At 38.6% G+C, this 14,874-nt stretch overlaps 1 protein-coding gene and 1 non-coding gene across 5 annotated transcripts; both read left to right on the top strand.

Moving 5' to 3' along the window:
* Positions 1 to 10,302: 10,302 nt before the first annotated feature.
* LOC142551206 (sm-like protein LSM4) lies at positions 10,303 to 14,173 on the top strand. Of its 4 annotated transcripts, none has more exons than XM_075660304.1 (8): positions 10,303 to 10,401; positions 10,627 to 10,661; positions 10,770 to 10,811; positions 12,062 to 12,160; positions 12,243 to 12,320; positions 13,210 to 13,246; positions 13,425 to 13,586; positions 13,930 to 14,173. In XM_075660304.1, the coding sequence occupies exons 2-8, from the start codon at positions 10,659 to 10,661 to the stop codon at positions 13,956 to 13,958; spliced, it is 450 nt and encodes a 149-aa protein (XP_075516419.1). In that variant the 5' UTR covers positions 10,303 to 10,401; positions 10,627 to 10,658; the 3' UTR covers positions 13,959 to 14,173. The 4 variants fall into 4 exon arrangements, with proteins under 4 accessions (XP_075516419.1, XP_075516421.1, XP_075516418.1 ...); XM_075660306.1 differs by having other exon boundaries at positions 10,312 to 10,404; positions 13,936 to 14,173; XM_075660303.1 differs by having other exon boundaries at positions 10,312 to 10,404.
* LOC142552475 (small nucleolar RNA snoR127) lies at positions 12,789 to 12,871 on the top strand. The gene has a single exon (XR_012821803.1). It is a non-coding gene; the product is annotated as a small nucleolar RNA snoR127 (small nucleolar RNA).
* Positions 14,174 to 14,874: the final 701 nt, after the last annotated feature.

The raw sequence follows: 14,874 nt of genomic DNA, 5'->3' as shown, positions 1-14,874 counted from the left end.
GAGATGAGGATAGGGTTCGTTGTGCGACCTATCTGTTTGGAGGAGACGCTCGCTTGTGGTGGGAAGAAGCATTGGTAGACTTGAATTTGGCAACTCTGAGCTGGACGCGCTTTACAGAGGTATTCTACTCTAAATATTTTACTGACGAGGTGCGTTCCAGGTTGACTAGGGAGTTTATGACCCTGAGGCAGGAAGACATGACTGTTACGGAGTTTATCCGTAAGTTTGAGATGGGTTGCCATTTCGTACCACTGATTGCAAATGATGTTGGAGCCAAGTTGAGGCAGTTTATGGATGGTCTGCGGTCGATCTTGTGCCGTGATGTTAGGGTGGCTAGCCCTACTACTTATGATGTCGCTGTCTCCAGAGCTCTAGCTGCAGAGCAGGATCTGAATGATATTGAGAGAGACCGCCAGGGCAAGCGACCAATCCAAGTGCCACACCGCCCTTCCCATCAGTAGCATCAGAGTAAGAGGCCTTTCAACGGCCCATCCAGGAACAGGGATAGCAGCAGCAGTGACGTGTAGTCCCGAGGGCCACGGATTATCCAGTCTGTGCTAAGTGCACAAGCCGTCACGCTGGAGCTTGTATGTATGGCTCGGGGAAGTGCTACAAGTGTGGTAGTCCTGACCACTTACTGAGGAATTGCCCTCAGGGGAGTCTGCTTACCCAAAGCAGAGTTTTTGCCCTTCATGCAGTGGAGACGAACCCGGAGACTATGCTCTTGACAGGTATCTTAAAGCTTTAAGTTTATATTTGAAAGTTATTGTTTCGAGGGTTTGGGTTAAGATTTTGAACATAGAATTGATGATAGGATTGCATGTTATAATCAGTGTTACTTTCGGGAATTTAGGTTAGAAGAACTTTGACCTTCGCATGATTATAAGTGTAGTTCTTGTAATTATTGGGTTCAGCTTGATGTTCCAACCTTTCAGGGAGAATCTTTATAGCTGGTTCAGCTACGAATGCCTTGATAGATTCAGGGGCTACTCATTCGTTTATTTCGGAGACCTTTGCGAATTTTCTCCAGATCAAGACCATTGGGCTAGATGTAGTGTATTCAGTAGTGTTGCCCTCTGGAGAGGAGCTAGCCGCTACTAATGTGATCCAAGACATAGACCTCGAGCTTCATGGTAACCTTGTTTATGCGGATCTTATCGTATTGCCGATGCCAGAGTTTGACATCATTCTGGGTATGGACTGGCTATTAAGGAACAGAGTTTTGATTGACTCACAGCGGAGATCTGTTTTAGTCCGACCTCTTGGGAGAGAACAGTTCTTATTCGAACCAGACAGGTACTTTCCTTTACCGCGTATAATACCTTGTGTCCAGGCTAGGAAGCTTATGCGTAGAGGGTGTCGAGCGTTTTTAGCGACTTTTGTATCTGTCCCCGAGACACCCAGTCAGTCACCCTCCGATGTCCCAATTGTTAGGGACTTCTTAGATGTGTTTCCTGATGACGTCTCTGGTATGCCACCTGTGCGGGAAGTGGAGTTTTCTATTGAGCTTATGCCAGGTACCGCACCGTACCGATTAGCACCGACAGAGATGGCAGAACTCAAGAAGCAGATTCAGGAACTTCTCGAGAAGGAGTTCATTTGCCTGAGATTTTCACCATGGGGCGCGCCCGTCTTATTCGTGAAGAAGAAGGATGGTTCGATGAGGCTCTGTATTGATTATCGGTAGTTGAACAGAGTGACAGTGAAGAACAAATACCCACTTCTGAGGATTGAAGATTTATTTGACCAGTTGCAGGGAGCCTCAGTATTCTCAAAGATTGAACTGCGTTCTGGTTATTACCAGTTGAGGGTGAAAGATGCCGATGTTCTCAAGATTGCTTTTAGGACTCGTTATGGCCACTTCGAGTTCCTTGTGAAGCCTTTTGGTTTGATGAATGCGCCAGCGATCTTCATGGATCTCATGAATCTCATATTTCATCCGTACCTTGATCAGTTCCTGATAGTATTCATAGACGACATTCTCGTCTACTCAAAGAATCATGAGGAACACAGCAGACATCTGACCGCAGTTTTGCAGACCTTACAGAAGCAACAGCTATTCGCGAAGTTCAGTAAGTGTGAGTTCTAGTTAGAGAAGGTGGCATTCTTAGGCCACATTGTTTCTAGCAGCAGTATTGAGGTAGACCCAGCGAAAGTTGCAGCAGTCAGAGATTGGGTTGTGCCGCAGAATGCATTAGAGATCCGTAGTTTCCTTGGGCTGGCAGGATATTATCGGAAGTTTATTCAGGGATTCTCCTCTATCGCAGTTCCACTCACGTCATTAACAAAGAAGAATGCGAAATTTGTGTGGAGCGATGAGTGTCAGAAGAGCTTCGATACTTTGAAGCAAGCTCTTATCTCAGCACCAGTATTGGCCATGCCGTCAGGGCCCTGAGACTTTGTTTTGTATACCGACGCTTCGAAGCTCGGTTTAGGCGCACTGTTGATGCAGCATGGGAAGGTGATAGCATATGCTTCTCGTCAGTTGAAAATCCATGAGAAGAATTATCCTACCCACGATCTAGAGTTGGCAGCCGTAGTATTTGCCTTGAAGATTTGGAGGCATTATTTGTACGGAGAGAAGTGCCAGATCTTTACCGACCATAAAAGCCTCAAGTACTTCTTTACACAGAAAGAGCTGAATATGCGTCAGAGGCGTTGGTTGGAGCTAGTGAAGGACTATGACTGTGACATTAGCTACCACCCGGGCAAAGCTAATGTAGTTGCGGATGAAATGAGCAGGAAAGTCGCAGTGATGGCTCATATGGCGATTCTGAGACCTCTTCAGTTTGATATGCAGAGATTTGATCTAGAGATATATCCTCGAGGTAGAGTTCCCCGTCTATCTACTTTGACGATTCAGTCTTCTCTTCTAGACCATATTCGTAGGGGACAGTCAGCAGATGAGCAGTTGGCAAAGTGGAAGCAGATAGATGAGGCCGATGGCAGTATCTTGTATACAGTTAGTGACGGCATTGTGAGATATCGAGACAGAATGTGGGTTCCTAGCAGTGATTCTATTCGAGCAGATATTCTATCCGGCCCACATGTCGTCGTACTCTATTCATCTTTGGATTACAAAGATGTACAAAGATCTGCAGTTGTTGTATTGGTGGCCCGGAATGAAGGAGGACATCAAACGTTTTGTATCCGAGTGTCTGACGTGTCAGCTAGTGAAAGCGGAACATCAGAGGCCAGCAGGTATGCTCAAGCCTCTTCCTATTCCCGAGTGGAAGTGGGAGAATGTTAACATGGACTTCGTTGTCGGCCTGCCGAAGTCAGTCAGAGGATCAAATGCTATCTGGGTGATTGTTGATCGTCTTACCAAATTAGCGCACTTCTTGCCTATTAAGACGACTTTCACAATGATTCAGTATGCAGAGTTGTATATCCGAGAGATAGTCCGACTTCATGGTATTCCCGTTTCTATAGTGTCTGACCGAGATCCTAGATTCACTTCCTCATTTTGGAAGAGTTTGCATTCAGCTATGGGTACGAAGTTGTTGTTTAGCACAGCTTTCCACCCACAGACAGATAGTCAGTCAGAGAGAGTTATCCAGATTTTTGAGGATCTTCTCCGTGCATGTTTGATCGATTTCTCAGGGAGTTGGGAGTCGAAGTTCCCATTGGTAGAGTTCACCTATAACAGCAGTTTTCAGTCGTCTATAGGTATGGCTCCGTATGAAGCACTGTACGGTCATAAGTGCAGATCGCCTATTCATTGGGATGAAGTAGGGGAGACATCAGAATTGGGTCCGGAGATTATTCAGCAGACTGCTGACGTAGTAGTCAAGATCCATGATAGGTTGAGGACTGCTCAGAGTCGACAGAAGAGTTATGCGGATCAGAGGAGGAGAGATCTAGAGTTTGCCGTTGGCGACCATGTTTTTTTGAAGATAGCACCTATGAAAGGTGTCATGCGGTTCGGGAAGAAAGGAAATCTTAGTCCGAGATTCATCGGACCATTTGATATCCTCGACAGGGTTGGGACGTTAGCTTATCGTGTTGCTCTTCCGCCGAATCTGGCCGGAGTACACAACGTGTTCCACGTCTCTATGCTGAGGAAGTATATGGCAAATCCTTCGCATTTCTTGAATTTTGAACCGTTGCAGCTCACTCCAAACCTGTCTTATGAAGAGAGAGCAGTGCAAATCCTAGACAGACAGGAGAAGAAGCTTCGGAACAAACTGGTGAAGCTAGTGAAAGTCAAATGGCTTAATCATTCGGAGGAGGAAGCTACATGGGAATCAGGAGCCAGAGATGAAGAGTCGATATCCCGAGTTATTCGGTAAGATTTAATTTCGAGAACGAAATTTCTTTTAAGGGGGGAGAGTTGTAGAACCCGATAAATCAGACTATGTATAAATCATGCATAATTACTATTATTTAAATTAAAATGATTTTCATATATGCATGAGTGTTTAATTCATTTTAAAATTTGTTAAGTCGTGATCATTTATTTTAAACCGCAGAAGTTTAGTTTTATCTTTTCGGTTAAATACGCGAGGCCGGACTGGAGTTGTAGTATTGAGATAAAATTAATAATAAGAAAATATTCCTAAATTTAATTTAAGCCAAGAAATAATTTATTTTAATGTAAAAGAATGTTTAAGGATTTATTTAATTAATTAGAGTTAAGTAGTAAATAAGTTCTTTTATGTCCAATAATTAATTAAAAGCCTAAATTAAAATGTGCAACCAATTGGGATAAATTAATCTAAGCCTATTTTATTTAAGAAATTGTAACTTAACATGTTAGTAATTTATTTTAAGACCTAGCCATGCATGCAAGAAAATTACTGTCCTAAATTAAATTATTAATTCACTAAAATACATAATAAGTGTTTAAAACTTTAAGGGGTTAAAATTCAATAATTAAGCAATATTTCTCCCCATTTTTGGATAGCAATTTTCGGCCACCCCTTGAAGATTTAATCATGCTTGGCAACTCTCCATTTTTTATCCTTTTCCTGATCATTTCTTGGTATGATAACCCCTTCATTTTAATCACCAATAATTAGTAATTAAGCAATATCCTTGCCTTGTTTTTGATAGGAAGAATCGGCCATCACTCCCCCTAAATCACCCCTCAATCCCATGATATCACACATCATTCCTTATCTAGCAAACAACTAGGATAGAAATATTTGTTTGCCATTCTACCTCCCCATTTAATTAGTGAACTTCCCATCCATTCCCTTAGCATTCTCTCCACCCCTCACCTTCGAAATTTCAGAAGAAAAAGGCTGAGAAAATCGTGAGCCATCAACAAGAAAATCAAGAGAGAAAAGAGAAGGAACTCTGTCTCTGCCGCGTCGTGTTCGTCGCATAGTTTGTTTTCTTTTTGTAAACAAATTCCAGGCATGTATATATGGTTTCTTTTCTCTTCAATCAAGTCATATATATATTTTTAAACCATTATATGTTCTTGATACATGAAATAACCGAAATAAGACAGCAACTGCACAAAAATTCTGCACAGCCCCTCGATCCCCTTTCTTTTGTGCTTCACGGTTTTTGTGTCTTTGATGATTACAGGGAGTTGGTCGGTTCCAGGCGCTCAAGGCTGCATCTAGGCATGTACTAGGGTGGGTTGGAGTCATGTTGGCTCTTTGGTTCCAGCCCATGCACGCAAGGAAGAGACTTGACAACAACTTCCCCCATAGTTGCAATGTGAGTCTCGATTTTGGTTGTTTGGGTGTCTAAGGCGAAGGTTTGGATTGTGGTTGGCCCAGGGCCTATAACCAAGGTTAGAACCCTCCCTTAGCATGTTTAAGACATGACCAAGATGACCTTTCATGGCTTGGTTCATGGTCCCATCAAAATTTTTAAACAAACAACACAAGTGCCTCTTCGGTTTTCATTTCTTATTTTTGTGTGAGTGGTTTCGGCTTTTTGGAGGTTTGGATTGATCTTGGTTGGCTTTAGCCCTTAGCCATGGTTCACACAATACCTCATGATGTCTAGATCAAGCCATGGATCGATCATATGGCCACTGGAATGATATATGACAGCAAGATGAAGCAACACCCACCATGGTACAGCACATGGTGTTCTCGGGTGGAGCTTTGGGTTGTCTTAGGTGTTTGCTTGGATTGTGGTTGGCCTAGGGCCCTTAGCCATGGTTCAAGCCACACATTAGGATGTTGGGAAGAGGCTCTGGTTGGTGGTTCAAGACCCAATGGCCATTAGCCTCGTAAATAAAGCAAAGCAAGCACAGCTGCTGCCACTATAATTGGACAGCAGCAGTGTGGCGGTTCAGGAGGCTTGTGCGAGTTCTTGGTTGGCTTTTAGCCTATGGCCTTGGACCGAACAGTACCTCAATGAGTTAAGAAGGTCATGTTTTTGGCCTGTTCGTGATTTGGCTAAGTTTAGAAGTCGTACGAGGATTTACGGTGCAATGTGCCAAAGTGACTCTCGAAAGAGAGTTTAACGATTTTGGCCTCCATTCACATTTTTCGTGTATTACAGCCCTAGGGTCATGTTTTCCAGTATTTTTGGTGTATTTTAACCATGGTTCAATGTCTGTTCGGGTTGGTATGAAACCATGGTCGAATACTAAGTATGTTGGGCGTAATTGTCTCGTTTTTGGTTCGGTTATGAAGTGTTGGTCAAGTTAAGATTATTTGCATGTTTCTCATGTTAGAATTAGGTCGCAGGGAGCCTAGGAACGATCCAACTCATTCGGTAAAAACATGGTTATAATTATATTACGTGCATAAAATATAAAATGTTTATTTTTGAGATATATGTGATATGTCTTGTGGCCACCTTACGCTTATGTGATTGCTTCACCCGGTGACTTACGATCGGTTTACGATTATGTATGGGTACAGATATCCAGTCCAAGGGCTGTGATGATCTCTACCGCCCAGTATACTGTGGTTTAGTTAGATCAGACGTGCATGTTATGTTACGTTATGAGTCACTTGCGTAGAAACATTATCTCTACTAAAAATTACGATATGATATGTTATGACAGAGCTCTATCGAGCAAGCTTTTACGTATGATTTCAGATATGCACGTATTTATAATTACTCATGACATGATTTTCACCTTACGCTTTACAATACGATATTTTTACATTACACGAAATTTTATGATATATTTACTTGTTATTCACGACATATGCATGCTGAGTCTTTAGGCTCACTAGACTTGATTGTTGTAGGTACTGATGAGGTCGAGACTGAGGGCGGGGACCAGTGAGCTAGCTTGGGTCAGCACTAGTAGGAACCCGAGGACTTCACTTTTCATCATTTACTATTTATGCTCAAACTAAATTTTTACTTTGATGAATTATTTTTAAGTTGTAGTTTTGAAAACAATATTTATTTCCGCTGTTACTTTGAATATTAAATCTTTTTATCAGTTATTTTATGAATGATGCATGTTATTTATTTAAGGAGAAAAAAAATTTAAATAATTCTGCAAATTTACAAATACGAAATACGGGCCTCTACAGTACCTATCAAATTTTTTAACACTCATCAACTGCACATTCTCATACCTGAACAGTTTTGGAATCTCTCTCCTTTTGGTGTGAGAGCGGTTCATTCATGTTTCCTATGCCTAGAATCCTGCCAGGAGCCGCTCATTGTCCGTGCAATCTCATAGTGGCGATCACCCCCGCCCTCTTTGGTCCCAGCCCTCAAATGCCTACCAGCTTCTGCTTGGTTAATCCCCGAACCACACCGTGTTAGAAGAGATCAGCTCTGATACCAACTGTAACATCACGGATTCAATGACTGTCCTCACTGTACCAAGACGAGTCTTTCAAGCGTGATTATGTCTCCACTCACATGCACCCTAGGAAACTTCCCAGAAGGTCACCCATCCCAAGATTGCTCCAAGTCAAGCACCCTTAACCTTATAGTTCTTATATGACGAACTACCGAAAAGAAGATGCACCTTATTGATATGAGTAATACTTATCAAATATTTTAACACTCATCAACTAGACAGTCCCATACCTAAACAGTTTTGGAATCCCCCTCCTTCCGGTGAGAGATCGGTTCATTCATGTTCCGTTCGCCAAGATGCCTGCCAGGAGCCGCTCATTATCCGTGAAACCTCATAGCACCGGCGATCACCTCTCGTCCTCTTCGGCTCCGGGCCTCACAATAGCTGCCACGAAAAAAATACTGGTCAATTTCAACTTCTCCATATCTATCTCTTCACCTAACTTATTCTCATACTCATCAATTCTAGCTGTCAAATTTCCCAAACATATATTGTCTCGTCCACAAAAATGTATAAGCCTAAATTCAACATCACCGGGTATCACAGGGTAAAATTTAGAATAATTCAGGCCAGTGAGCAAACAATACTCTAACAATGAAAACCGTAGGGTTCATTTGCGATATATCATCAAATATTCATCACATCCACTATCATAACACTGTCTACTCATCAAAAACTATAACAATTGATTTGAATTCGTATAATCTTTAACACATATAATTAATTTACCAAATTTTGTATGTTGGACCAAATGTTCCATTTCCTTTTTATTCAAAAACGATACCGTTTTCTTAGAAACCTCAACATATTTTGATCCTAAGTTAACTTACAATCAAAAATTGATACATTCCAAGTTTCGTGGGGAAGTAAATATGCACAAAAAAATGTTATTAATGGTTAAAAATTAAAATTAGATCATGTTATTGTAAAAAATTGGGTCAAGTAAGTGAGATTTGAGTCGAGTAGGCTACTCGACCCAAGCCTCGATCCAACTGGTGGGTCAAGTTCTTTGGTCTAGTGAGTGAGATTTGCCTACTCGAACCAAGCCTCGACCCAACTGGTGGGTCGAGCTCTTTTGGGTCGAGGTTTACATCTGGGCCTAGCTCGACCAAAAAGTCGATTTAGGGTGCGATGTTGTGTGCTCAAAATCAATCGATTTAGGGTGCGAACAGGTCAAACCAAGAAATCGATTGATCAAATGGAAAAAGATGCTACCCGAATTTGTGAGTCGAGCTCGACTCCGAGAAAAAAATTTAGTGGTAAAAATCAAAATAATAGGTTGAGCTCTTACTCACACATGATTATATCTTTGGATTTATTCCAAATCAATATCTTGTAGACTCATTATTCCAACACATGTGAGAGATGAAAAACCAGAAAAATTTGACAAAAATGATGATGCGATGAATGGTACAAGAAGAACTAAAAATTGGGAAAATTGAGAGTGAAATGTTAAGAACGAACTCATCATGTAAGTATTTAGGTTTTTTCTTTAATTAAATTTTTAATTTATTATACATAAATTAAATTTTGCGAGAAGTAGAGATAAATCTCTAATCATAAACTCAACTTTATATAAATTTTCTACGTCATAAAATCGTATTTTTTACTTCTTTATGCACATAATTTTTTTGAGTTCACTCTCTATTTCATACTTTATTTCATTTTCCCATTTAATTCAATTTTATTTCCGTTTTAAATTTTATTTCCTCTATTACGTCACTTTTTTTTTATCTTTCTAAATAATTTTTCACATAAATCCCTAACTCATCTCCTTCGATTTTCATGATATAGTTACCGTTATTTGATATAATAATGATATTAATTAAATCTAAGTTGGTATATAGTATGCGTGAATTTGTGGTACTAGAAGTGGTACACTTTGACACAAAACATAGTACTTTAGAAGCTAGATTGTAGTACAACGAAAAAGAACATGTGGTACACCTTAACATATATGACGATGTTAAAAAATGTTCTAACTAATTTGTATTAAAAAATGTTCTAACTAATTTGTACACAACTTCTATTGTTCTACTTGGGAAAAAAAGTTGAAGATAAAAATATTTGAATTGTGGCAACAAGACATCACAAGGTGAGAAAATAATTACGGATTGCTTAGTAATTTATGATATGTGGTGAAACTAAAACTTATTTTATATCTTATTTCATATCACTACATTAAATTTGCATATAATGCATGAAATAGTTACTTTTATTTGATAGAATAATGATATTAATAAAATCTAAGTTATGAATTTGTGTCACTAGTATCTTCGACAGTGTGGTATATTTTAAGACAAAATGTTGTACTTTATAAGTTAGATTTTGGGTTTAGATTTTTTTCCTTTTAAAATAAAAAATAGTATTAACGTAGAGAGATGAAAATACGATATTATCTCACTAGAAAGTGCAGAATTAAAATATAATTACTAGGAACTGAATTTTAAAAAGTTTAATTTTTGATATTTTCTTCCAATTTATTGTTAAATTTTAAATACATTAATGTGATAAAATTAAATTTTAAATAATAATAATAAATAAACGATTAAAAAAATAAAATACGCGCTGCTTTTTTAACCTGATTTCCTCCTTTTCTTGAATTTCAACCTCTCCCACGCAACCCCAGCGATCTGCCGTTCTTGAAGGTTTTCCATGTGGTTCGTTCTCTGCCTTCTTATAACGATTTTCTTCTTGAAACTATGCTGCAGTTCTGTAAACGTGAACAGGAATCACTGCGTTCCCCACAGAGAACTCTAGTACCTTACTTCCACTGTTTCTATGTCACGAATCGATCGATAATTTTTATTGTTGTGTGTTTTTTTTCTGATTTGTATTTATTATCATTGATTTTAAATTTTATTTCGTTTTTCCCTTCGCAGAATTCGATTGGGATTTCGATAGCATCAGAAATATGGTATGTTTTTGTTAAAGTATAAGTTAGGGTTTTTTTTTTAAAGTTTCTTTTGAGATTTTTGATGTGATTCCGAATGGTGAACAGTCTCTTATTTTCCTCGTTTTACAGCTTCCGCTTTCGCTGCTTAAGACTGCACAAGGGCATCCAATGGTAAGTCTTGTACCTTGCTGACGTTCACGGTCTCTCCTGTAATTTTCAATGGTTTGTACTAAGAATGGATTGGGTTTAAAGTGCAATGTTTGTCATTAGATTGTGTGAATCTCGTGAAAAAATGCTGCAAGCATGGTTCGTCGGAACGGTTGCGGTGCTTGGAACGGCAACTACCGTTCAAGTTCCAATTTTATGTTGCGAAACGGTTGCATAAAAAATTTAATAAATTCAAAAAAATGGTAAAAAAATTTAAATATAAATTACATCATACTAAAAAATAAAATATATGTGTTGGATAAATGAAAATGGGTCAATGAAAAAGGTAGTGGGAGTTGTCCCAGAAAATAAGCCAAGTTTGGTCTTCCTTAATAACTCAAAGTTTGTGCTATGGGTTTGGGCCCCAAAGGGTACCGAAGTTTTTGGAAGGGGGGAGACACTGCTAGGCTAGGTCTCGGTGAATTAAACACGTGCGCCCGCCCGGCTCGGCGCGGTGTGGTGTTGTCTTTTGACCGTATTAATTCTTTATGTAGTGCAATCAGCGTCATGTCTCACTTCCTCTTTCCAACTCACCACTTCAATCATCTTCTTCTCCATCAACAAAAACAAAACTCATGTCCATGTGAAAGTTGAAAATTCGGATTTCCCGTTCCGCTCGGCCGTTCCGTTCCGCATCGCCGTTAAATCGCCGCTAAAAAGCCGAATAACAGCGCTACAAAACAATCACCGCTTTGCCCTGGAACTTTGGAACGGCGGTCACCGTTCCCGTTCCGGAACGACCGTTCCAGCCGCGTCGCGGCCGTTCCGGCGAACCATGGCTGCAAGAGACTGACAAAATAATAAATTTAGCTAAATGAATGTGAGTATTATTGTTGAGCTTGGTGATAATTACTTATTAATGTTGGTTCTGATACTCTCTTTTATGTTTTGTTGTAATTGGGAATACCCTGGTGTCAGAGTCCCAGTGAAATGTGTAGACCGCAATCCGCATGATAACAAATACTTGCACTTCAAAAATAGATTAACTGCAAATTCGAACTGCTGTGTCATTAACCAAGTAAATGTTAAGCTTGATGAATTTGAATCATTGCTGTTCCAAGATTGATTGTTTGACCCACTGGGCATAGTTTCTTAGCAAGCATTCGCTGGGAATTGTCAAAGTTTTATTGCATTTGTTTGAATTTTGATAAATAAATGTTTTCTTTTTCCGCATTTTAATACACTTATCTGGGAAATATCTGTTATGACGGTAGTTGGTGGAGCTGAAAAATGGGGAAACTTATAATGGGCATTTGGTGAATTGTGATACTTGGATGAATATCCATCTTCGAGAAGTCATCTGTACCTCGAAGGTAGTGCATATGTTTAACTATATATGCTGTATAAGTTATGTTAGTTTACTGTGGTTGTACTCAAAGTAGTCGATACTCGTAGGATGGAGATAGATTTTGGAGAATGCCAGAATGCTACGTTCGTGGCAATACAATTAAGTACCTCCGAGTTCCAGATGAGGTAAGTTTAACTTTCAGATTTTTTCTAGTACTTTCTTGGTGTTATTTATTTCAAGCTTAAATGGTGCTTTTGCTACATTGGGCCTGGATCACGCTTTGTTGTGTTTATGGTGGGGAACTTAAAAGGATATGTTGATTGTCGCGTTTCTTAAATAATTTGATGAATAACATCTCCCAGCCTTTTCAATTGATTTAATAGATTGGCAGTCCTTGGCACACGTCCACAGTTAAGTTAGAAAAACCAAAATTTTCTGTAAACACCTATTCTTCAAGGTATAACTGATGAAGTGTTGTTTTGCATTTATTTGGCTATTTTAAGACCATCACACAAGTTTTTGAATAGTCAATGCTTTAGGTGATGTGCTCTGTATGTTGTCTCCTTCACTTAATGAAGGACATACAACCTTTGTTCAAATTGTTAGTAACCTTGATTGTTATTGCTTTTATATCCTTCTTTCACTCTGCTGCTCTGGAATGATGTACCTTAGCCAAATCAGACATCATTGTGCTCCAAAAGATTGTTTATTGTGTTTTTGTCAACTGTCCTTTGGAGGCATTTTGGTGTCTTTGCCTCTGTGCAGTGGCAATAACTTCATTTGGACACCTTTTGTTGAAGTGCAACTATCTGACGATAAAAACAGGGATTGGTGGTCGATAGCTGACTGGAGCCTCTTTTTTATCTCTATTTTTTCTTTTTTGCAATTCTTCTTTTGGAAGTAGTCTGGCTTTGCTTTTTTGTAGTCCCCAATTCCCCATTTAGCTCAAATCACATTAAATTAATATTCGGAAAACCTTGATTCCACCATCTTGTATCTCTTTGCTATTGGCTATAAATTGATTCATTATGGTGCTGTTTTTAATGATAATTCCTGGTTAAATTATTTTCTCAGGTCATTGATAAAGTTCAGGAAGAAACTAAGAGATCAGGTATTTAAATCTATTTTTTTTTAAACTTTCAATGTGTTATGTGTCTGCCACAGATTTATTCATGTAGCGTTAAACTAATCTGTGGATTGTTTCTGTGTTAATTTTTAGCATTGCCAGCGTTCCTTTTAATTGATAACCAGACAAGCTCTAATTTTGTTATGATAATTTATTACTTCAGACAGAAAACCACCTGGAGTTGGACGTGGAAGAGGAAGAGGTAGAGACGAAAACTCAGCTGGAAGATCCTCGAAAGGGATTGGGCGTGGTGGTATAGATGATGGAGGTGGCCGAGGAGGCCGAGGAAAAGGTTTGTCTGGCAGCAAACCGTCCGGTAACAGAGGTAAGAATGAATAATTAATTCCTTTATTTTTTTAACCCATAAAGTTCTACCAAAATCTGTTTTCCAACTGTTGGAGCCTGGTACTATGTTCCCATTTGTACAAGAGTACAGTTTCAAATAAATTGAAATAACTCGGTAATGAATCCTAGAAATAGAGGCACTCATGATCCGGTGAATGTCATGAAATTTTAAAAATGAGAGCTTGCATATGAAGGTGTGCGCTTCTATATTCTTTATAAATCATAATTTCTAGCATGTCTCTATTTTCTTATTTTGTATCTCAATAGCTGAAGAGATGCTTTCTTTTGTTTGCTTGTATAGAATAATTTAAGAATTTTTTTAGTGGCAGGTGGAGGTCGCGGACGTGGTTGATGTATAAAAGCTGGGGAGGCTAGTGTGTCGTGTGGAAAGTGCCCCCTTTTGTTGGCCTCATTATTGTCAAGGAGCTATGTGTGATCTTTTAAGATGGATCTTTTCTTTTTCTTTTTTTGAGATACCTGACTGGTATTTACTTAATTTTGGTTTATTATCGAAGTGTATTTTATGTCGGTACTAAAAAGTTTTAATGAATGCCTATATTCATCTTTTTCGCTTTGTAAATGAAAACGAGGAAAACAGATTAAATAAAATAGATTAATGGAAGGATGGACAGGTGCCACGATTTGAATGGTTTAGAGCAGTGTCCGTGATGTAGCGCCGACTCAACTCGCTTCATTTGATGTTATATTGAGGACAGGGATGTAAATGGATTAAATCATTTAAGTTATTGGAGTTCGATTCGATAAAATTTCGTTCGAGTTCATTTAATGATGTTCGTTAAGTTAAATGAACCAACCTCAATTTTTATGATATTCGGCTTGTTAGCTCGCGAATATGTTTGTTGGTAAGTTCATGAGTAATCTCTTGACGAAGAATTATAGTTTTGATATTTGATTTTGCACATTACTTATGAAATGTATAAAAAAATCTATTAAATTTATTTACTATAATAAATTTACAAATTTTAACAAGAATATTATATTTTTTTCTAAATATATAATTTACTTTTTAAAGAATTTAATTAATATTTAAATGTATAATTCATATTCATTAAACTCGTTTGGGTTTGACATGAGCTTGAATAAGATTGTGAGTAGTGAATATATTCTTTAAATAAAACTCGAGTTCGGCTCGATTATAAACAAGTTAAGCTCAAACATTCAAGAGTTCGGCTCGACTTGATTCGATTCGATTACATCCTTACATACAGACATTGATCATCCATAATTTATTTTTATTCAATCCGTTC

This window comes from Primulina tabacum, chromosome 7, assembly GCF_025594145.1.
Source record: "Primulina tabacum isolate GXHZ01 chromosome 7, ASM2559414v2, whole genome shotgun sequence".
In the NCBI taxonomy this organism is placed as follows: Eukaryota; Viridiplantae; Streptophyta; class Magnoliopsida; order Lamiales; family Gesneriaceae; genus Primulina; species Primulina tabacum.
Note: the sequence above shows the minus strand (reverse complement) of the source record. Positions and strands in the feature narration are given on the sequence as shown.